The 22,551-nt window shown below is 63.2% G+C and overlaps 1 protein-coding gene across 5 annotated transcripts in view; it reads right to left on the minus strand.

Moving 5' to 3' along the window:
- Positions 1 to 1,631: 1,631 nt before the first annotated feature.
- Positions 1,632 to 22,551, minus strand: part of CFAP46 (cilia and flagella associated protein 46) — a 103,479-nt gene continuing 82,559 nt past the window's right edge. For 3 of the 5 annotated variants that reach the window (XM_072740511.1, XM_072740510.1, XM_072740514.1), the window contains 15 exons: positions 21,378 to 21,512; positions 21,124 to 21,303; positions 20,503 to 20,673; positions 14,811 to 14,908; positions 14,315 to 14,391; positions 13,705 to 13,835; positions 13,168 to 13,289; positions 12,170 to 12,249; positions 10,997 to 11,158; positions 6,996 to 7,060; positions 6,858 to 6,918; positions 6,752 to 6,787; positions 6,217 to 6,319; positions 4,993 to 5,105; positions 3,295 to 3,843 (listed from right to left, as the gene is read on the minus strand). In XM_072740511.1, coding sequence (XP_072596612.1) covers positions 3,392 to 3,843; positions 4,993 to 5,105; positions 6,217 to 6,319; positions 6,752 to 6,787; positions 6,858 to 6,918; positions 6,996 to 7,060; positions 10,997 to 11,158; positions 12,170 to 12,249; positions 13,168 to 13,289; positions 13,705 to 13,835; positions 14,315 to 14,391; positions 14,811 to 14,908; positions 20,503 to 20,673; positions 21,124 to 21,303; positions 21,378 to 21,512 — 1,986 coding nt within the window. In that variant the 3' untranslated portion in view covers positions 3,295 to 3,391. Of the gene's footprint in view, positions 2,176 to 2,852; positions 2,934 to 3,031; positions 3,169 to 3,294; positions 3,844 to 4,992; positions 5,106 to 6,216; positions 6,320 to 6,751; positions 6,788 to 6,857; positions 6,919 to 6,995; positions 7,061 to 10,996; positions 11,159 to 11,494; positions 11,713 to 12,169; positions 12,250 to 13,167; positions 13,290 to 13,704; positions 13,836 to 14,314; positions 14,392 to 14,810; positions 14,909 to 20,502; positions 20,674 to 21,123; positions 21,304 to 21,377; positions 21,513 to 22,551 lie in introns of those variants that run through there. The other 2 variants (XM_072740512.1, XM_072740513.1) reach the window with 2 other exon arrangements.

The raw sequence follows: 22,551 nt of genomic DNA on the forward strand, positions 1-22,551 counted from the left end.
AATCACCGCCTTTCGCTGTTCTCAGACATGAGCTGTTTTTAAAGTTCTTATGTTGAACTGACCGTAGATTTGCAAGGAGTCGCGGAGACAGTCGGGGCGGCGCGGCCCTCGCGCAGCTTCCCAGCGGGGCGCCTGGACCTGGAGCCCCACCGCCGCCGAGCTCCGTTCTGCCCGGTGCCCAGAGCGCGTGCACCTGCGCGTGGACCCCTGCCCGCCCGGGCCCCGCGCCCCCTGCGCCCCCCGCGCCGCCGCCGTGTTCTCCCTCCCTGTGCTCTCGTCATCCTGAGAATACGTCAGAAGCGACCCATGACACAACCCACGCGCTGCGTGACCCGGCCGGTAGCGCCCCGGAGGCCGTCAGGGGTCGGCGGCTCGCTGCCTGTCCGTGGGGACCCCGCGGGCACACGCGCCAGGCCCCGCTCGGCCACTCCCGGGAAGGACACTGGCCTGTGTCTAGTGCTCACGCTGGTGGGACGGACCACGCGCCAACGGAGCCCGGAGCCCCGCTTCTCTGGGTGCGGCCTGGGGCGCGGGGCCGGGCGGGAGCTGGGCACACGCCAAGGTCAGAGGACGCAGCCCAATGGCCGCCCAGAGGCTGCCTCGTCTCCGCCCGTGGGTGACGTCGGGGCCCGGGCTGCCTCTTCCCCGCAGCGGGGTCAGCAGGTCGATGGGACGCTCCCGCCGTCCGGTGTCACGCTCTGTTCCTCACCATGGGGCTGAGCCCTCGCGCCGCCTAGGAGGCCCCAGTGTGGCCTGTCTGGCCCCCGGCAGGGGCTGAGCGTGGGCTTGCTGCCCGCGTCCAGGACACGAGGCTAGGACACGCGCGTCCCCGCTCCTCACCGCGCCAGAGGGAGGAACCCGGGCGAGCAGGTCTCGCGACCGCTTAGCTCCAGGCCTCCCAGCCCAGAGCGACCGCGGTGCCTTGGCTGCCCCCGGCTCCCAGGTGTCCCCAGAGCTGGTGCTCGGAGGCCACGCGTGTCCAGGTGAGGCAGGCAGAGGGCTGCGATCTGTGCTGGGGCCTGGAAGGGGCAGTGCCAGTGGCCCCTGGGCCGGGCTCCCCGTCCTGGCCGCTGCCCCCCCGGAGACGAGGACCCCCCCCGCCCGTGGACTCTGACGGGCTCAGCTCCACCCAGAGACACTCCTGGAGCCGGCTCTCCTCGTCCTCGGCCACCAGCCCGGGGGATTCTGGGGACACGGGGTCCTAGCCGCTCCGTCCCCAGCCTCCACGTGGGCCAGGATGGCTGGGGACCAGCCTCCACTTGCTGGGCACCGGGGCCTCTGCTCTTCCCACGGCCACCTCGGCTCTGGCGGCCTGTCCAGCCCTGGGTCGGCGGCCTCTCCCGGGGCTGCCCTGGTCCACTGTGGTGCCCACGACCGTGGGGGAGGTGTTGCAGCTGCACGTCCCCCCCGTGGGCCTTGGACACCAGGGCTGCACGTCTCAGCCACCTCTGCCTCCAGCAGACGCCCGTGACTCCCGGGAGCTCTGGCTGCCTCTGGGGACCCGGCCTCATGGGCACATCCGAGGCTCCGGGACTGGACTCCCTTTGCTCACACGCTCATCCGGCGACGTCAGCTGAGCCCCATGCAGGACGGCGCTGCACCCGGGGCCCAAGCCACACCGCACACGGGGATGCAGACACTTGTCGTTTACTAAGGTGCTCACGCCAAATCCATGGTGTTCCTTGTCCGGGACCCGGGGGGCCCCCACGGAGAGCCTCAGCCCAGGACCAGCCCTACCCCAAATACAGCCGCCCCCCACCACTGGGGCCCGAGGGAAGGCACAGTGCCGGGGAGGGCTCTGGGGTCCTGGCAGCCATGGGGTCAGCGATGCACCCCCCCGACTCTCCTCCTCCACGAGGGTCCCCAGACGAGCCAGGGGGAGGGGGTCCCGAGGAGGAAGCCCCTGAGCCGGCCAGACTCAGAGGGCCCTGGCCTGACCCCGAGCAGAACTGGGGTTCAGGGCGGGGCCACCGGAGGAGGGGAGCCGACGTCTGGGGAGGGCTGGGCGGTGGGTCCTCAGCGGCGGTGTCTGCAGGCCCTGGCCCCGGGGTCACCCGATGGCCAGGTGTGGCAGCCCGTACAGGACGGAGTTGAGGGTGACCGGGTGCCAAGCGGAGTCGCCGAGCTGCGGCCGGAGGTACGGAGGCTTGTCCCTGGAGGTCCACACAGACTCATCTGAGGGAGAGTGGGACAGTGCTCGCAGCGGCCCGGCTCACGGGGGCACCCGGCGGCGGACGAGGGGGCCCGACTGCCTGCGGACACAGCCCTGAACGTGGACACTGCCGCCATCGGCTCCCGGGGACGCTCCGGGGACACTGAGCTGGGGGCCCACTCGCAGCACGGAGGGCCGGGCAGCCGGGCCCCCGCCAGCTCCGACCTCCTGCTGCCACCGCTGACTGTGGGGAGGCCTGCGCGACAATCACGGTTTTGTCCCTGCTTCCAGGGCACATCAGCACGGGACGGCAGCGAGCACGCGGGCGCCGCGGCTTCCCCTTCCTCGGTCCGCAGAGCAACTCGTCAGCAGCCGCTGCAGGGCCGGCTCTCCGGGGGCCTCTGCCCTCATGCACCTGCGGCAGGTGCCACCCCCAACGCATTCACAGCCGTATCCGGGCCCCTGGACCCTGTCGCTCCTAAACCCTAAGCTCCTTCTGTGCTGCGCACTTAGAAGGCTCCCGCGCCCGCCCCGAGGGTTCCCGGGCTCCCAGGCCACGGGCGCCCGCGCACTCCTAATGCCCGCGTGTTTTGCCCCAAGGGTCTGCGGTGCCAGCTCCCACGGGGGGCTGTGCTGTCCGTCGGCACCGCTGGCCCGGGGAGGGGCGCGGACTCGGCGGGGCTGAGGGACAGCCGCGTACCGTGGCTACTCGCGTCACCAGCTCCCATCTTCTGAAGGACGCGCGCTGCTCTCCCGATCGGCTTGCCAAGCGCCAACAGATCTAGGAAGGTGACACCCCTCAGACTGGCCAGGGGCGTGGCCTGCAGGCTTCTGGGGGGCCCGCAGGCTGGGGCCGCGCCCGGGACGCCCGCCACTCACTTTCCCACAGGACGCTGGCCCGCAGCGCGTTGTCCTGCAGGAGCGTCGGCCACTGGTTTGCCAGGATGCTCCTGACCCCCGCCAGACTCAGGAGCACGGCGGTCTCGATGGGGTCCTCCAAGCACAGCTGGGCCACGCTGCGGGGGATGGAGCTCCAGTGGGACGGCCCGAGCTGCCCAGCCCTCAGACCAAATAGCACCGGGTAGTGGACGGAAGCTCTTCGGGTTCGCGAAGGAATCAGAACACCCTCCCGTGCCCCCCCCCCCCCGATGTCGTCCAATAAGAGGGTGACCCGGGGCACAGCCCAATCCCTTGGGGCCACTCCCAGCCTTGCGGGGGAGCCGGGACGCAAAGCATCCGTCATGAGACGGGCCCCTGCTCTGCCACCTTGGGAGCCCACACAGGCCTGGGGTGCACGAGACGTGGGGCGCTCTGAAGCCAGGGCACCCCCCCGGCGGCGGCCCTCTGTCCCCTAGCCCAGTCCCAGCAGGCCTCGGGAGGACAGGCCAGCCTGTGCTCTGCTGCTGGAGCTGCCCTCCCCTTCCCACTGCACCCCCGCCCCCGGCTCTTCCAGGGAAGGGGTCGGGGGCGGATTCCGGGGCCCTGCCCGGGGGTGCAGGGACACTCTGGCCCCCACAGCCCCCGGAGCACACCCATCAGTCCTGGCCCCCCGGCACCCCCGGGAGTGGAGGCAGGCGGCCGGCCCAGGCCGGTGCAGGGGCCCAGGCACCTCTTGTTCTCCGAGCGCTCCGCCAGCCGCCGCATGCTCTCGTAGGACCGCGTCAGGTCCAGCAGGACCATCATCTGGCACTCTGCGGGCACGGAGGGGCCTCAGCAGCTGCACGCCCAGGACGGGCAGGCCAGTGCAGGCTGGGGGCAGCACCAGGGCGTGCGAGGATCCGGGAAATGCAGCCCCATACTTGGACCTGACGTCCACAGACCCTTTCCCAAGACCCACTGGCTGCACGAGCACTCGGGGACGTAATCTGTTTCAGGAACTCCCCACCCTTCGCCGTCTCCTCATGCACGTGGCTCCACTCCCAGCATGCCATGCACAAGCACCCCAGCCTGCGGGGGGTGGTCTCAGGCACGGGGTGATGGCTGGTCACCCTGGCTCGTGTGCCCCAAGATGGGTGCCAGGATCCGAGTGAGAACCCTGGCTGTGGGCACACCGAGAGCCCCACTTCCTGCAGTGGCCTGGCTGTGGGCAGGGGCAGGCGGCACCTCCAGCGCGTGAGGACGAGCCTCGATGGGGGCAGCACAGGGCGCCAGCGGTGCCGTCACCCTCCCCCGAGCCTGGTGAGCCTGAGAACTCAGCTTCGTGCCTCCGAGATGGCCCCTGAGAGGGCCGGTTCCTACCTCCCCTTGGGGCAAGGAATCCCCCAGGTGACCGGCTCTGGGGTGGGTGGGCTGTGGATGGCCCATCTCCCGGGGGCTGGAAAGGAGACAGGTACCAGGTGATGGGCCGGGGGTTCAGCTGCCCTCACCACAGGACAGACGTCCCCGTGCTGCTTGTGCTGCCAGCACAGGGGGCCACATGCCTCTTGAGGGCATCCTCTAGGGCCCCTGAAAGGCTCCCAGTGACTCTGCAGTGCGGCCAGTCAGCCACTGCCTCAGGACAAGGGCACCCAAGGGCAAGCCAGGCCTCCCACTAGGGAGTCCTCAGGGGACAGCCACAGCGTGCCAGGCCGAGAGGAGCCGCGTGTACAGCAGGAGCAGTGGGGGCTGCGGCCAGTGTGCCCTGGAAGCGCCCGGCCAGCTCCAGACTCTGGCTGAGGGTCTCTGGGAATGGAGGAGGGGCAGAGCCGGAGGGGCCCCCAAGGGCCCGCCCCCTAAGCCCTTTATCAGAGGGTGACCGGTGGGGACTCAGGGCCCTTGCTCTGTCCCTGCGTGGATTCATCCGGCGCACTGGGGCCCCGGCAGAGCGTGGGGCTTTGGGCGGCGCTGAGGGACGGGCTCACCTTGAAGGTTCATGGCAGCCAACCTTTCCACCAGTATGTGAGACAGGAAGCTCTCCATCCCATAGAAGAAGAAGCCGCCACAGCTGCCCAGGAGCTGCTCCCACTCGGCCTGGCTGCAACGCAAAGGAGGGTGGCCCAGTGGGGGGAGCCAGAGGCAGGCAGCAGGTGTCCCAGTGTCCCCAGGTGCTGCAGCCAGGACCACCCCTGGACGGGGGCCTTCAGGGCTGCACACTCTCGGGATGGGTCTGTGCTCTTCACTCCCCCACCCCCTCGGCTGGGACAGAGCTAACGGCCACTCTCCTGGTGCCCAGGGTCAGCTCCCTCCTGGGCTCTTTCAATCCACGTGGCTCTCCTGACAATGGCCCTCGACTCCCAGGAATGAGTCCTCATCTCACTGAGCAGGGAGTCTGGAAAGTGCTAGAAGGATACGTCCCTGAGGGCCAACCGCACCCAGGTCTCAGCACCCACAGGGAAGTGGCCCTGCCCCCAGCACTCGGCCCCGCCCCCAGCAGGCCCCACCTCCTCCCGCAGCCCCGCCCCCAGAAGGCCCCACCCCTCCACAGCCCCGCCCCCAGAAGGCCCCACCCCTCCACAGCCCCGCCCCCAGAAGGCCCCGCCCTCCTCTCCTGCAGCCCCGCCCCTGGCAGGCCCCGCCCTGCTCTCCCACAGCCCCCAGCAGGCCCCACCCCTCCACAGCCCCGCCCCCAGAAGGCCCCGCCCCACTCTCCCACAGCCCCGCCCCCAGCAGGCCCCACCTCCTCCCACAGCCCCGCCCCCAGCAGGCCCCGCCCTCCTCTCCTCCAGCCCCGCCCCCAGCAGACCCCGCCCCTCTCCTGCAGGTGCTCCCCAACACCACCCCCCAACCCCGTCCCAGAGCCAGGGGCCGGTGGGCACTGGACTGCCTGGGGGTCCCGGGCAGGAGCCCACCCCTGGGTGCCAGGTCCTCACTTGTGCAGTGGGGATGAGGACAGTGACTCCCCCACACAGGCACCATGAGGACGGGGGAGCCCGCAGGGTGATGGAGAAAGGCCAGACCCCAGGAGCCCCTGCGGGGGCAGCAGAGGTGGGGGTGCATGGGGCAGAATGGGAGCTCCAGGCCGGGGGCGCCCGGGAGACAAGGGGAGACAGAGGACGGCCCCTCCCAGCACGTGCAGAGCACCCCTCCAGCCGCCCACACGGACCTGCCCCCTGCAGGTCAGAGTCTCCGGACACCCCAACACCAACCTGGGCAGGTGCTTATTGCCCAGATGGCCCACCCACAGGGCGGTGAACGAGTCTCGGAATCTCTCCAGAATTTCCCGGGTGACGAAGACAGGAGTCAGCATTTCTGCGACAGGAATGGAGTGGTGAGCAGGCAGGGCGGAGCTGCGAGGCCGCGGGCGTGGGCAGCAGCAGGCCTGACCCAGGGCCCGGCTGACTCCACGTTTGCTGCTGGTGGGCACGTCAGGGCATCTTCCCTCCTTTGTAAAGAGTCTAAAAACCAGTTTAGCCAAAGCAACCCCCAGGAGCTGACTACTCAGCGCTGCAGTGGGCAGCACCAAGTCCCATTTCTGCACCGGACTCCGTTTGGGGGTTCATCTTTCCCACGACCACTGTCCTGACGTGGCTGTGATGGCGAAGGGCCTACTCCCCCCGCGTGGTCGGTGTAACCGGGGCAGCCGGGGACAGAGGTCGTGCCCAGGAGGCCAGCTCCAAGGCCACAGCACCGCGGCCACACTGCCCTGTGAGGGAGCCCAGCGTGGCCCAGGGAGGCACTCACCTGTGCCCTGGGCCTCCTCGTAGGGGTCCACCACGACTAGGTCTCGGTTAAGGAGCAACAGCGCTCGGGCTTGGGCCACCCGGGCAGCGAGGCCGGTAAAGGATACACTTGAACTTGTCAGCGTCCACGATGATGCAGTCGGGCGGGATGAGCCGGGGTGGAGTGTCCTGCGCCACAGACAAGGGACATTGGGGTCCTGTGTCCCGCAGCCGGGACCCCAGGCTCCCCAGGCCCATGTGCCCACCTTCCATCCCTTCTTCCCTGGACTCCTCTTCTTGCCTCTGCCTTCCTTCTTCATGGCCCCTTCGGCTGCAGATGACACGAGAAGGTGGTGTTCGGGGCTAGTAGAGTTGGTGGCACGCGGCATCACCAACACACTAACTGTCCCTGAACTGTTCATACTTTAAAAGGGTTACATTTACATGCTGTGACTTTCACTTCAATTAAAAACAAAAAAACAAACCCAAAAGTAGTGAACAATTGACTTTAATTCTTGTGAAGCTGAGAGAGCAGTCGCCTCTGAATTGTAAAGGTCGCAGGGCCAGGGAAGGCGGCGCAGGGGACCCCGCCAGAGGCGAGTCCCGGAGGCCCCAGGCCCACCTGGCTGACCGTTCACACAGCGGGCCCAGCACCCACCGGGCGGTTCTGCCCCCCGCACGAGGATTTACGCCGCAGCGTTCTGGTGGCTCGTGGTTCTATCGGAGGGGCCCAAAGGACGGCAGTTTACTGCCTCGCCTTCCTCCCTCGCGCCTCCCGTTTCTCGCCCCCCCCACCCCCCCCACCCGCATTGCGGCTCCAGCAGGACTCCCTGGGGGTGCCCTCAGGAAGGCGGGGGGCCCCGGGTCCAGGTGGCGCCTCCACCGGCGTGAGGTATTTCACTCTGTCCCCTTTGCTAAGAATTTCTACTACAGATGCACGCATTTTATCAAATGCTGTTTTTCTGCAGCAGTTGACATGCTTGTAAGTTCGTTTTCGTTTAATCTAATCTAATGACACTTGTAAATTGTGGGGTCAGGCTGGGCGGTGAGAGTTCTATTTTTCTTTCTTGTGCTGTTCTTGGCAGTTTGGGTGCCCGGGGCGACGGAAGTCTAGGCCGGGTGGGCCCTGCGCTCTACTCTCGAGGAGACCCGTAGAGACTGGCGTGGACGGTTTCCGGAAAGTCTGTTAGATCCCAGCGGGGTAAGTCGTCCATCTCCCCTCCTTGCTGGCTCCGAGGCCCTCAGGGTTTTCCTTCGGGGTCCGGGAGCTGTGCTTCCCCAGGACGCGGTCCGCTTGGCCTCAGGGTTTGGATACGGGGTCGTCCCATCTCTGACGATCTTCCAAATCTCTGCTGCATCTTTAGAGTCTGAGTCTCTTTTCATTCCTGACGTGCATTTGTGCACCATCCACTTCTTTCTTGATCATTCTTACCAGAATGTGTCTATTTAATGAGTTTTTTAAAAAAGATTTTGTTTTCTATTTTTGTTGATGTCTGCTTATGCGTTTATTGGACACTTTCCCTGCTTTCTTAAGAGATTTTTTTTTTTTTGCTGTTCTTGCTGTTCTTTTTTTTTTTTTTGCTGTTCTTGCTTCTAACTTTGCTTCTAAATTCGATACTTTAAGGCTTATGAACATCCAACCTTTTCCTTTCCCAATACAAACGTTCAAGCTGTGAGGCCCTTCCAGCCCCGCTGCCCTCACACTCCGCCAGGCGTGAACCGTCCTGCGACCATTTCTCCCGAGTCCCATGAGACGTGCACAAGTGTGTTTCTAAATTTCCAAATGCAGGGGGATTTAAGAAATCCACGTCCTGGTAGCGGCTTCTGTCCCGATCACTGTGGTGTCGGCCAGTGTTACTCATCCCTCCAGGCGTCCTTGGGGCTTTGCCCCTCCTCTCCCTGGCCTGTGTGTGCTTCCCGGTCCCTGGCTCCCAGCTCCCGGCGGCTCGGCTCACGGGTTCTGTTCGTTTGTTTTTCTTACTCGTTTTCCGACTGTTGGTCTGGGGCTCATCCGCCAATTCTCTTCTTTTGGTCGTTCTCCCTGGAGAACCCTGAGCTCTTCCCACGCACGCAGCATTCCCGCGGCCCTGAGCTCGCCCCACTCTGGGTGTGCGGGGTCCTGGCGGTGAGCACCCACTAATGCGTTTGGAGAGCCTGAACTCACGCTTAGTCAGTATTATTGGTGCTTCACGCTCAGAGTCTGTGTGCAGGTCTTGTTGCTGCCCTAACAAACTGCCCCAAACGTGGGATCTTAAAATACACATTTACTATCTCACCATCTGGAGGTCGGAAGTTGAAAAGGGTACCCCTGGGCTGGAATCCAGGTGTGGCCAGGCTGTTTCCTCCTGGGGGCTCTGGGGACAATCTGTTTCCCGCCTTTTCCTTACAACCTGCCTCCTGGAGGCCTCGCTGCCTCCCCATCTTCAGAGGCGGCAGCGCGGCTCTTCCCATCTCTCTGCGACCCTCCTGCCTCCATCTTAAAAGGACCCTGGTGCTGCCTCCTGGGTCATCTGGGTCACTCTCCTGTCTCAGGGCGGTCCCTGGGTCACATCTGCACAGGGGTCAGGTCACACTCAGATTCTGGGGAGTCCTCCCACCACCCTGGGGGTGCTCTCTACTCTCTGCTGCTGCCACGGCAACACGGGCCACCCAGAGCAGAGGAGAAACAAGGACCTTCCTGTAAACGGCGCACAGACCACTGGGTGCTCATGTCGGGAAAGAAATGGAAACCGTACCTTGCGCTGTAGGTCAGGAGGGTGGATAAAATGTTAAAGGCAGAAAAGAAAACCAGATGTATTTACGAGATACCATGGGAGAAGAGCTTCATGGTTGTGAGTCAACAAGTTTTTAAAAAGACCCCAGAGTGGGGATCCCTGGGTGGCTCAACAGTTTAGCGCCTGCCTTCGGCCCAGGGCGTGATCCTGGGGTCCTGGATCGAGTCCCACATCCAGCTCCCTGCATGGAGCCTGCTCCTCCCTCTGCCTGTGTCTCTGCCTCTCTCTCTCTCTCTGTGTCCCTCATGCATAAATAAATAAAACCTCTTAAAATATATTTTGTTCAAAAGACACCATTTAAGAGAGTGAACAAACTACAGGGTGGGAGGCGGCATCTGTGGTCACATAAATAAGAAAATCTACACACAAACCTATGGAAACCCTGCAAACCAAAAAAAAGAATGAAAACCAGACAACCTGCCAAAGCTTGGCCCTGGACGCGGGCTCGCCCACGAAGAGCCCTCCCTCTTCATCGGGGGCTGGGACCGTCCACGGAGTTGGGGGCGCCTGCTGGTTGGTGTGGACACACCTGCTGTTTGTTTCTAGGGCCCCAGCGGCTCTTTCCCTTTTTCTGCCCTTTGCGCATTCCTGGGGGCTTCTGTGTTCCACTTGGCCGTCCTCACCGGCTATGGGCTGCGGCTCCGACCCTGGGCACTAACGTAGGGATGTCTGTTGCTCGCCGGCTGCGCTGGCTCCGTCGGGAAGTCGGGGTCACTCTTGGCCTTGCTTCTGCGAGAGCAGCGCCTGTGTTCTGTGGCTGCTCCTGAAACGCTGCCCGGGGGCCTGTCGCTCTGACCACCCCCCATGGAGTCTCCTCTCCGCCTCCTGTGGCTGGGGCTTATGGAAACTTCTGGACCCGTTATTTTGCATTAGATTTGGTGGGAGACACTGGCCATTATTAATTGCCGTACTCCCCTTCCGAGGGCTCTGAGCACAGGTCATCGCTCCTCTGGGCTCGGGTCCATTCTATGTGGGGTTGGCCCCACCCTCCAGAGTCCGAAACCCACCGTTGCCTCTCTTTCTGGTTTTCACCTGTTTCTGTTGGAAGGGCAAATTCGGTCCTTGTTACCTCCTCTCGGATGGAAGCCAAAGCCCAAACTATTTGTTTTTAATTTAACTTCATATTTGTTGAAGTGCGTAAAACAGCACAGAGCACAAGCTACAGCCTGGATGGTTTCAGACACTGGGCCCATGGGCGCCAACGGCCTGAGTCCTGTCCCTGCTCCTGGTCCCTCTCTCCTTGCCTCTGCTCACCACCCAGGAAGCAGGTGGCCGTGTCGTTGGTCACCACCCACCTGCACCTTTCAAACAGGCTCGTGAGGCCGAGATCAGTGTTTAACCTCTCCTCCAGGGAGCCGCGGCACCTCACACGCGATCGAGGGCCCCTAAGCAGGCAGCAGCCACTGATTAGAGCCAGTGGCGGGAGCCCCCAGAGGTGACCTGGGCGGGACCGTAGTGAAGGCAGTCGGGGCGTGGCCGAGGGTGCCCCTTACCTGTCTCTTCCCTCTGGAGGCGATTGCACAGCATCTGCAGGGAGAATTCTCGGGACACGGAGGACACCATCCCTGCCTCAAACACAGAGAGGCCCTCCAGGGGCAGCTCCAGAAGATGCCTGTCCACGATGAGGATGGTGTCGTCTGCAGCCTCGAGCTGAACTGTGGGCAGGGGAGCAGCAGCTACGAAGGCAGCGGGGGACGGGCTCCCCCGGACCCACGAAGCCCAGAGTGGGCTGCACTCGCCGTGCGGAGATGCAAGCCCACAGAGCTCCTGCCGGGTTCCCCAGGCCTCTGCAGCCGGGCCTCCACGTGGGCGGCCAGCTCCGGGGCAGCTCCACGCCAGGAACCCTCTCACCACGGAGCCCCTCTCGAAGGATGAAGGTCTGCACACTTGTCACGTGGCAGCCCGCCCGGTGGCCGTGGAGCCCTCAGGGCCGGGGGACCTGCCTGGCCCGTTGGACGACCCTCCCCTTCCGCCAGGCCCAAAGCGCGCCGAGGGTGAGGCAACGAGACACTTGGATTGAACGCGCCATATGTTCAAAGCAAAACCAAATCGCTTAAAAGTAAGCAAAGGCCTTAATCTGGGGAAGTTCTAGGGCAGAGCTGACCTCAGGCGGGCAGAGGCGGCCTCCGAGCTGCGGGGTGGGCCTGCTTCCCTCCGCGCCCACAGCCTCTGGCCCTCGCCTCAGCACCCTTCCCTCCGCTCACGGATTCTGCGGGGGCCACAGAAAACCGACCCATAAAAATGCCTTTGAAGAGCGATTTATGAACCCACAGTGCCGGGTGAGCGGTGGAGCCCCCGGGCGCGCCACAGGCCTCCCGTCTGGGCCGTGGCAGGTGGCGCAGGCAGGTCAGTGAGGCCCACGGGTCTGTCCTGGCAGTGCAGAGGCCACCCAGGCCCAGGCCAGGCCCTCTCCCCGGGGCGGCTGAGCCAGGCACACTTCATCCTGCGCTTATCGGCCGTGGGTCATCTGGGGCGCCCAGGAGGGTGACGGGCCACGCGTCTCCGCTGCCCCAGTGCGCACACGGGCCACCGGCTCTCCAGGGAAGGGCGAGCGCACTGGGTCCCCCCGTGCTGGCGGCCGGGCAGGCACAGACCCCTCTGGGGAGGCCCGGCCCCCCACCCCGCCCAGCTGCCCCCCAGCAGAGCCCCGTCCAGCCCCCACTCACCCTGGGCCTGTGACACCTTCCTCTCCTTGTCTTTGCCCTTTGCCTTCCCAGAATCCGTGACAGCCGTGGGGACCTGCATCCTGGAAGCCAAAGCATGTCCTCGGGTTTTTAAAAACAAGTGAAAATCACGTGCATGAAGAATGGAGAGAACAGCTCTGGACGCCTTCACATCAGGGCGGTGAGTGCCACGAGGCACTTCCCACAGCTCAGGTTTGGGGCCGCCTCCCCGTACCAGGGCCCAGGGACGACCGGGCACAGCCAGGCACAGCCAGGACTCTGGATTATCTCTGACCCACTGCCAAGCCCTCTGCTTTCCTCTACTGAGAACAAATCACAGGGGCCGTGCCCCCCACTCCTCCCCTGTACCTGCACCAGGTGCTGCAAGGGCTGGGGGCACAGGGGACCTGAGTGGTGGGGACGAGCCCCCAGAAAGGATTTCCAGCAGAGCAGGGCTTCTCCCCTATGACAGACGCCCCGAGTCGGGCATTCTGGATGTGGAGGGCCCTTTGTGCACTTGTCGTTTGCATTCAGCACCGTCTGATTCGGCACAGACGGGAGCATCAGAGACTTGAACCTCCAGGTGGGAACAGCGTCCCCCACCCCACAGCCAGCCACCCGGCTCACCCTGGGATTCGGGGACCCACAGCGCTGGCCTGCAGGCTGAGCTCCCACCCCGTTGGCCCCAGGCGTGGCCCCATATTCCTGCCTACCCCCGGCATTTCGGGGCACTGCTGGGGATGGAGACACAGGGACCCTCCAGTCTGTCCCGAGGACAGCGCAGACTCTGGGCCTGAAACCCACCCTACGGGGACTTGCAGATGTCGCTGGCCCCTCCCTGGCCCCGCCCCTGCCCCGTGGCCCCGCCCCCGCCCCGTGGCCCCGCCCTCCCTCCCCGGCCCCGCCCCGCCCCTCCCTGGCCCCGCCCCCGCCCGTGGCCCCGCCCCCGCCCGTGGCCCCGCCCACCCATCCGTGGCCCCGCCCCCAGCCCCCGCAAGCACCTGGCCTCGGGGCCGCCCAGCACGGGGAACAGCGGCCTCAGGTACTCCTCCATGGACGCCAGGACGTCACTGAAGCTCTGCACAGAGTGTCCTTCCCTTTCAGGGTGCACGTTTTCCAGCTCCTGGCTCAACCCAGACATCAGCCCGCGGTCAGAGAGTCGGGGGCAGCCTCATAAAACCCAGCCGGGTTAGAGCAGAGTGGGAAGGACCCTGCAGGGCCCTCGAACCTGCCCTTCGGGAGAAAAGCCTGGGAGCCAGGGCCCACCCACCCGCCCGCACACGGTGCTCCTGCCGGGGTTGCCTGCCCCCACCCGAGAGGCCACCCTGGCACCCCTGCCCCATCGGCTTCTCTGCTGGCATCAGGGAGGCATCGGCACCAGACTCACTCAGGGATGCCAACGATCGGCCACCCTGTGGGGCCCCCAGTCCAGGTGTCCAGCACTGCCTGGGGCCTGCATGGCTGGGGACGCACTTGGCCCTCCCGACCCCACCTGCCTGGCGTAGGGAGCAGCCTGGAAGCTGGGCTCAGGGGCTCACCGAGGCTGAGCTCGGGAGCAGGTCCTCATTGTTCACCTCGGCCTGGGTCAGCTCCCGGAACCACTGGGTGCTGGCCAACAGGCGGGAGAAGGTGGCTGGATTCACGGCCACCCGAGCCACCTTGCAGGAGCCTGTGGAGACCGACACCCCTGCTGTGCCCGCCCCATGGCCTCATAGACCCCCCCTTTGGGGCTGAGGACAGAGTGGGGCCGTGCTGGGAGTGTGGGACAGCATGAGCAAGCCGCCGGCACGGGGCTCCTCCACGTGAGAAGGTGCTGGCCACGGACACAGCTCGCCCGTGGGCGCTCACGATGGCTGTCAGAAGTGGGGACACGGATGGGAGCTTCCCGTGCGTGCTACAGCCGTCCTTTGTTTTAAATGAAATGCTAAGTGGAATCATGTGCCTGAGGCCTGAGGAGAGCAGGAAGGTGGTGTTTCCAGGAGGGGGAGTGGGGGCCCCGGGGGCTGCCAGGGGTCCGGAAGCACATGCCTCTGCCTCCTTCCCAGGCTCAATGACCCCACCCAGCAAGTGCGTGGAGGGTGGACCTGCCTGTAGCAGCCCCACGGGGTGCGTGCCCCAGGCTCAGGATAAGCACCTCGCAGGACTCACCCCCCACTTGGAGCACCTTCCCTTTGGCCACCGGGATGGACTTGGGTCTCTCATAAGCAGCACAGTACAGACGGGCCCTGTTGGCAGGACAAAGGGCAAGGTCAAAGCCCGGCTCGTGGGGTCCTAGAGGAGCCCCTGAGATGCTGACTCGGGGAACCAGATACACCCAGCAGGAGTCCCCTCCCCATAAATGGCTTGGCCAAGTCAAGATGCAGCGTTGAAATGGGCCCATCTGGGAGTCATCAGTGGCGAGCTTCTGTGCCAGGCCAGCACGTCTGTGCCACAGTAAAGGTGGCCTTCAGCAGAGGCACAGGCCCCTGCCGTACCAGCCTGGCCTCAGCCCATCTCAGTGGGAGCCCCTGCCAGCCCCTGTCGGTCCAGCCAGGGCCTCGGTCCACGCACAACATGCCCCCCATCGAGGCTGCGTCCCCGCTGCCCCGCTACACGTCTTAACAGGATGGGGAACGGCCCCAGAGCAGGAGTAGGAGGGCTTTACCTGTCCCGGGAGTGGTGCAGGATGAGGATCCGAAGGTTAGGCGGGATTTCATTCAGGAGGTTAAAATGCTGCTCGGTGACCGAGAGATTTTGCCAAGCCTGCATGGGACAGACAGGAATCAACCAACCGGGCACGATGCAGGCCCAGCCCCTGAGAAGTCTGGGAGGCTCCGTGGGCGTGGGCTGGGGGGCCGTCTACACCGCAGGGCTGGGGCCAGGCCCCCCAGGACTCGTGGAGGCCACCAGGGGGCAGAAGGCGCACGCGGAGTCCACCCGGACCCCCGGAGCTGCCCCTTGGGCGACACAAACCTGACCTGCCTGAGAACCCAACAGGTAAGAGACGGAGCGTCCTCCAGCCACCCAGCGCCTTCCCTCCGTCCTCTGCCCGGTCCCCTGAATGCCACGGGTGTGGACACACTCGCGCCCCTGCCCTCCCCTCTGCTGCGCATGGCCCACACCCCACCGGGTGGTGCTCCGCGGCCCGGCTGAGCCACAACGGCCCTCAACACAGACCCCCAGTCGCTGAGGAACCAGCTTCGCATTTGCAATGCAAGCACCCACCGGGGCCACACTGGCGTCATGTGTGCGGGTGGAGCAGACACACGGAAAGCGGAAAATCCTCAGTGGGCCGCACCACCTGCCGCGGGGAGCCGCAGGCCCGGAGCCCCCCCGCCCCCAGGGCACCGGGCAGGCTTCCCGGAGAGTCCTGCGCCTGAGCGCCCCAGCCTGTGCCCCGCGGGCAGGCCCCACCTTGGCTGCCCTGCCCGGGACGCTGCTGGAGGCGCGGGAGCAGCTCTGCGGGCGCAGGCCTGGGGCGCAGGTGGGAGGCCCGCCCCGCCCGCGTGCCCTCGCTCCTCCCGCGGCACCTGCTCGGGTCTAGCCGCTCTGGCGCGGGGCTACCGGCGGCTGAACGCAGCTTTAAGTTTTGCATTTCCCTGGTAACCGCTGAAGGTGAGGGCCATTAAAAACGTTTATGGAGCATCTGGGTATCTCCTGTAAAATTCCAGTCTTGTGGTTGTTTCTCTCTGGGAGCGCCTGCCTGTCTTTTTCTTGTGGAAGGGAGCTCGTCCCCTGTATACACAGAATGTGGGCTCTGAGGCTCTCCTCTGGGGCTTGCTTTTTGTTTAAAGTTATTTTTTTTTAAGATGTTATTTATTTATTCGTGAGAGACAGAGAGAGAGAGAGAGAGGCAGAGACACAGGCGGAGGGAGAAACAGGCCCCATGCAGGGAGCCCAACGTGCGACTCGATCCCGGGACCCGGGGTCACACCCTGGGCTGAAGGCAGACGCTCAACCGCGGAGCCACCCGGGCTGCCCTGTTTAAAGTTATTTTAATTTCAATATAGTTAACACCGCATTATATCCGTTTGGGGTGCACAGCGTCGTGATTCGATACGTGCACGCGTCACCCCAGCTCAAGCGCACACCTTCACCCCCCCCCCCCCCCGCCTCCCCTCTGCTGACCGTCAGCGGCTTCTCTAGGGCTCACAGTCTATTTCTCGGTTTCTCTCTCTTTTTCCCTTTGCTCATTTTGCTTCTTAAATTCCACATATGAGTGAAACCGTATGGTGTTTGCCCTTCTCTGACTGACTTCACTTAGCATAATAGTCTCTGGCTGTATCCACATCATCGCAAATGGCAAGATCTCATTCTTCTTGATGAGTAATATCCCATTGTGTACACGGACCACATCTTCTTTGTCCATTCTTCACTTGATGGACACTTGGGCAGCTTCCAGACCTTGGCTATTGTGTAGTAACGCGGCCACAAACATCGGGGGGCCTGTATCCCTCTGAATCGGTGTGTTTGTATTTCTTGGGTAAATACCCAGGACTGCGTTTGCTGGGTCCTAGGGTAGCTCTATTTTTAACTTTATGAGGAGCCTCCACGCTGTCTTCCAGAGTGGCTGCGCCAGCTTGTGTGCCCGCCGCCAGCAGCTCACCAGGGCTCCCCTTTCTGCACACCCGAGGTCACCAGGGGGCCGTCTCGTTTTCCCCTAACGCTGTTACGGTTTCCCCCTCCACGTGTAAGGTCTGCGATGTGGAGGGAGGCCCAGCGGACCCTGCACCACCCTGCCCCGCGGCCCTCAGTGCCACCCTTCACGCAGCGGGCGCTGTGTGGATGCAGCTGGCTCGGGATTTCTTCCGTGCTATTGGCCCTCTTCTGTGGGTGGATATATTCTCTGTGTGTCAGCAGCACGCTGCCTTACCTTCTGTTGCTTTAAATGGGTCCTCAGGTTCCGGATAGCAAGTTGGCATTTCTGCACAAATTTTAGGCTCCGATTGCCAATTGGTGAAAATAAATAAATAAATGCGTGCCGGGAGCCTGATTTGGCTTCTGCTGCACCTGTGGGTTGACGGCCCACGGGAGGGCTTCCTGTGACTCCCAAGGCCGCCGGGAAGGTCAGGGCAGCCGGGCCCCAGATGGCCAGACTCCACCACAGTGTGGCTGCGTCCAGTACTCCCTTCTTAGTTTTTCTGGAGTCTGAAGGATCTCCATGATGTCTTTGTATGACTGATGGTGGAATTTGGGGTTTTCTTTCTTTCTTTCTTTTTTTTTTTTTTTCCTTTTTGGGCCTTCCTAAATGCTCATCAACTTTATTAGTCCCCTTGGAACCCTTTTACCACTGTTGGTTTCTTCTTCCATATTTTGTTTCCTTTCCTTTGATTCTGTTGTATTTATTTGTTACCTTCTATTTTTCTTAGAGGTGTTTTAATTCTAGCTTCTAGAGGCCAAAACCTCGATTACAGTTTTTAAGGTTTCCTCCCTCTGTTCAGGGCTGTATTTTTCCTCTAAGGCCTGCTGTAGACAAGGCTCGTCGGTTTTGACACATGGTACTTTCATTCCATAAGTCACTTTAAAATATTTTCTAAATTTCATCGTGATTTCTCCTTTAACTAATTGATGATGATAAGGGTACTGTTTAATTTCAAATTAATTATAGCTCTCAGTTATGGGCTTCTTCTAATTTAATTGCCTTGTGGTTAGGACACAGAGGGAATCAGACTCTACTCCGCTGGGCGTCTCCGGGCCCCGGTCAGGAACGGCGGCGGCGGGTCTGCACACGAAGGGCTTTCCCCCACGGCCCCGCGTGCTGACTGGGTCTCTGGACGCCGGCCTGTCCGGGGCCCCTTTTATCCCTGTGACTCCTGTTTGGTGCCTATGAGGCTACATCACTGAACATACAGAGTTCGGGTGGGGATCCCTGGTGACCGACCCGCGGGGCCCCTGGCTTTCATCTGACGAGTAGCTCCAGGACTTGGATACTATTTCTCATCTTTTCCATCCAACATTTCTGTGACCTTGTATGTGCAGTGGGTCTCTTTTAAACAGCATATGATTAGATTTTGTTTTTCTTTTCAGCCAGTCTGACAATCTTAGTCTGTGACTTGTACGATTTGGCCAATTTACATTTATTTTACTTACATAGATATTTGGGTTTTTATCTCTTATTACCCTGCTTTTTTTTTTTCCTACTGGGACCATAATGTTTTTATATTTCTCTCCCCTCACTCTTTTTGCCTATCTTTGGGATAATAAAATACTATTACTTTTCCCCCCCTTTTTATTAACTTAGTTACACATTGTTTTACTGGTTACCTAGGGACTTTGGCCTACTGTGATCTAACAGAAATGTAGCTTTACCCTTCCCTAGCAGGGACAGAGCCTGCATGCTGTACGCTCTATCTGACCCTTCCTGCTTTTTGTATCACCGTCTTTTACTTTACTTCTACAAAATAAGTTAAACTCCACAGATGTTAAAATTACTATTTTGTATGTTCAAAGTTTATTTCCTTGTACCTAAGCATTTGTCCTGTAGTATTCTCGGTTCTCTCCTACCTTCCCGTGTTTCTGTCTCACCCCTCCTCCTAGCATCGGGTGCTGCGGCCACCTGGTGGCACCTTTGCCCGGGCTCTGGGCCGCCACGGTGGGCGGCGGTCTCCCCTGGCTGCTCGCAGGTGCCCTCAGAGCATCCATCCTGTGCGGCGGCAGCTGGGCACACGTGCCCGCAGCTCTCATGTTCCTCCCGCATGCAGGAGCTGGCGTTCCCGAGCCTGTGACTCATGAGTTTGGGGACACGGTAAGCCACTGTCAGGTCACTGCTGCCTCAGCGCCGGGTCACGCTCCCCTGGCCTCTGGACACGGGCCCAGTGTGCACGGCCTTTGGAGGGTCTCTCCCAGGGCGTTTACCTCTGCTCCGCCTCTCCCACGCCCTCCCTCCGCAGCCGGGCGCCTCCTGCCAACCCTTGCTCCCTGCGCTGTGTCGCACCCCCCGGGGAGACCTCACGTGGCATCTCCAGGAGCCGGTGTCCTGGAGGCCACCTCCTCCCAGGACGGCCCTTACTTCCCAGGCGCTGTGAGAACCACAAGGGAGTTCACTGCTGTCCACAGCTGCAGGCAAGCTCCCCAGGGCCCGGGCGCCGCTGCAGTCCCCAGGCAGGTCACCACAGGTGGCCGCATGCGCCAGTGGGCGGCACTGACGCGGGCAGGCTGCTGCGACAGCTTCCCGTCCCGGGAGCTCTCACAGGGCTTGCGAGGACAGCGGCTCCTGCTGTGGCTGCCGCGGCGGCCTGGCTGTGGTCCGCAGCCGCATCCCCACCTGCAGCCGACCCAAGCCTGCGACTGCTCTGTGCCCCTGACCAGGCCAATGCAGGGCTCCACAAGGACCCTTGGAACAGCAGCAGGAGGAGACGTCACAACACCCGTGATGGAGTTGGCTGCCCGGCACCCGTCCCGACCCCGCTTCCACCCCGACCCCGTCCCACCCAACCTCGTCCCGATCCCATCCTGCCCCAGACAGAGCCCCTGCCCTCCCTGCAACTGGCCCCCTCCTCAGCACCGCACGTGCATTGATGTGTCTGGTCCCTCAACTGTCCTCTGAGGTGAGCGCTTGGTTACCCCCACCCCAGCCTCAGTGGACACACATGGATGTGTCCTCCAAGGACAGTGCCTGGCTGTGCTGCTCTCCCGGGGGACTGGCCTGCTGGTCCCTGCGCCTCTGACGGCCCGTGCTGCTCTTCAGGAGGAGAGCAGGCTTTCCAGCAGTGGGGTTAAGGCGCTGGCTCTCAGCCGGGGTGATTCTGGGGACCTTTGTGGCTGTCGCAGCTAGGGAGGGGCTGCCAGCACCTGCTGCGAGGAGGCCATGGATGGGGCTCAACGTCCCACGGTGCACTGGACGCCCCTCCACAAACGACGGTGCCACCCCAAGCATCAGAGGGAGAAGGGAAGCCTCGGCTGAAGGGCTGAGGTTAGACCCACACGAGTGGGCACAGAAACAACAGGGGAGGCAGACGAATGGCATCGAGTGCCCCTAGCCCGTCATCCTGATTTGTTGCAGTTCATCAAGTTCCATTTCTTTAACCCCCCAATTCACACCTGCTCATCCAAGCAAAAGAGGATGTGCTGGTTTCTGCAGTGGTCTCCTGCGGCTGAAACAAGTGCGCCCCCCAGGACACCCTCAGGGGCCCTGTCCCCTCCCGCAGCCTGCTGCAGGCCCAGGCCCCACCCGCCACCAACCAGGTGAGCTGCTAGCCCACAAGGCCCTCAGGAAGCGGAGGCCAGGAGGGTGAGAGGCACCCCCAGAACCACACAGCTGGCAAGAGGCCGAGCTGGAGCATGCTGCCATCAGCTGGTGGCAGCAGGGTGGCACTGCAGAGCTGCATGGCCAGGGCAGGCTGCGCGGGCTCGCTCACCTTGGAAATGACGGCCAGCCTCTGCTTCACACTCGCAAACAAGCTGGTGGACATCCTCCCCTTCTGCTTCAGCTGGTGCTGGAGCTGCATCAGGGCCGCCAGCTGTGAGCTGCTGGTGTTGGCTGTGGCCGTGAACAGGACATCCCGCATCATCTCTGAAGCCGAGCAGCTCTGAACAGACACAGGAGGGCGCCACGGGGCTGAGCTCGGCCCTGGGGCGGGGGGGGGGGGGGGGGGGGGGGGGGGCGGCGCCCATGCGGGAGGGTGGCAGGGGCTGCTACTTAGGATGCTGTGCTTCTCCTGGCCACTGGCAGTCCCCAGGCCCTTCACCACTGTGCCCCTGGCACCTGCCCACTTCTGGGCTCTGAGCCTCAAGAGCATGAGGCTTGGTGAGTAATAGGGGCGGGGCCTCAGGGGGGCCTCAGGGGGATGGGACAGCCTTCCCTACTTCCTCCAGGGCGGAAGCTCCTTTCCCAGCTGAGCACCACTCTCTCAAGGCAGAGACCCACCCTATAGCCTGGCTGGCCAGCCCACCAGCAGGACTGCCGGGTGCTCAGGGAACTCCCCCCTCCCAGGTAGGCCCAGCCGGCCTCGAGGCAGGGGCACAGAGCAGAGCCGTACCTGAGAGAGCGCCAGGAACTGGCAGGTGGTGGTGGGGTCCAGGGTGCCGGTGCACTCCACCATTTCCAGGCTGGCAGCCGCGGCAACGTCCAGGAGGCAGCTGCCCAGGGCGACCTGCATGCACTGCAGTAGCACCTCGGAGGCCTGGGCCAGGTAGCGCTGGGCCAGCACCAGTCTCCTCTGTGGGGGCCAAGGCTCAGGCTCAGGTGGGCTCTGTGGGCAGGGCATCGCGGGGCAGGTGAGCGCGGCCATACCTGCAGGTCCGAGCCCTTCCTGGTGTGCTCCTCGGGGCTGGCCCTCATGGCCCGTGGGTCCCGGCAGTGATCCTCGTCCACCGCGTCCTCTGTGATGGTTTCCAGACGCCTAAGGCTGCTCGGCTCAGTGCCCGCCTATGGAGAAGAAGCCTCTTATCAGCCGGCATCTGCCACACGGCCACGCCCGGGGGTGCTGGTCGCCTTTGGGGCATCCCTGTGGACCCCTCAGTGCGGCTTGCTACAGGCAGCGGTCAGGCCTGTCGCCGATGGGGCTGACCCGCAGGGGCCTGGCCCAGGAGCGCTGGCGGCTGGCGGGTGGGCCTGTGTGGGGAAGCAGCTCTGGAGAAGCAGAACAGCGCAGTTCTGTGCTTGCTCAGCAGTCCTTCATGCACCGGCACCAGCCAGCATTGTGCCACCAGGAGGAGTCAGGTGCCCACCTGCCCCCGGGTGCTAGGGACGAATGTTCAGACAAGCCTCCGTGGGGACCTGGGCCTCCCTGACTGCAGGACAAGCCACCCTGAGGAGGTCCTAGGGGTGCCGGGGCATCTCCAGGGGGTGTGTGGCAGCAGGTAAGAACTCAGGGTGAGGGGGAGCCCCGGGGTCTGTGGGGTCATGACAGGGAGGAGCAGGCGAAGCCCGGCTGGGGAACGGGGCTGATGACGTGCTTCTTGAATGCCACCTGCACCCAGTCACAAAGGACATAGCCCTGGTTTCCCAGATGGCGCCTCTGTGAGGGAGCGTCCTTGGTACTGCTCCATAAACAAGGACCCAACCCCAAGGGGAGGGCGCAAGCCAGGCCACATCTCTGGTCCACGCCCACCTGACTCAGAGCCATGGGCAGGTGCTCAACAAACAGACTGAGCGAGAGGCCAAAACTCCACCATTTCCCCCAAATGTGAGTCCAGCCCTGGGTCCTGGGATCCAGTTAATCCAGCAGGATGGGCTATCACACAGGGGTACAGAGCCCTGCCGCTCGGGCTGGGGGTCTTCCTAAAAGCCTGGCTTTGCCTTTGGGCGGGTGCCTTCCAGATGGCAGAAGCGGCACCCGCAGAGGCATCCCAGACGGCGGCCTGGAGCTCCTACAGCCCTCGGTGGCAGCGGCTGTCACCCATGCTCCTTTGGAGGGGTGGGGTGCTCCCTGGGGGGTGCTCCCTGGGAGCACTAGTCCTGCTGG

This window comes from Vulpes vulpes, chromosome 15 (assembly GCF_048418805.1).
Source record: "Vulpes vulpes isolate BD-2025 chromosome 15, VulVul3, whole genome shotgun sequence".
Classification (NCBI taxonomy): Eukaryota; Metazoa; Chordata; class Mammalia; order Carnivora; family Canidae; genus Vulpes; species Vulpes vulpes.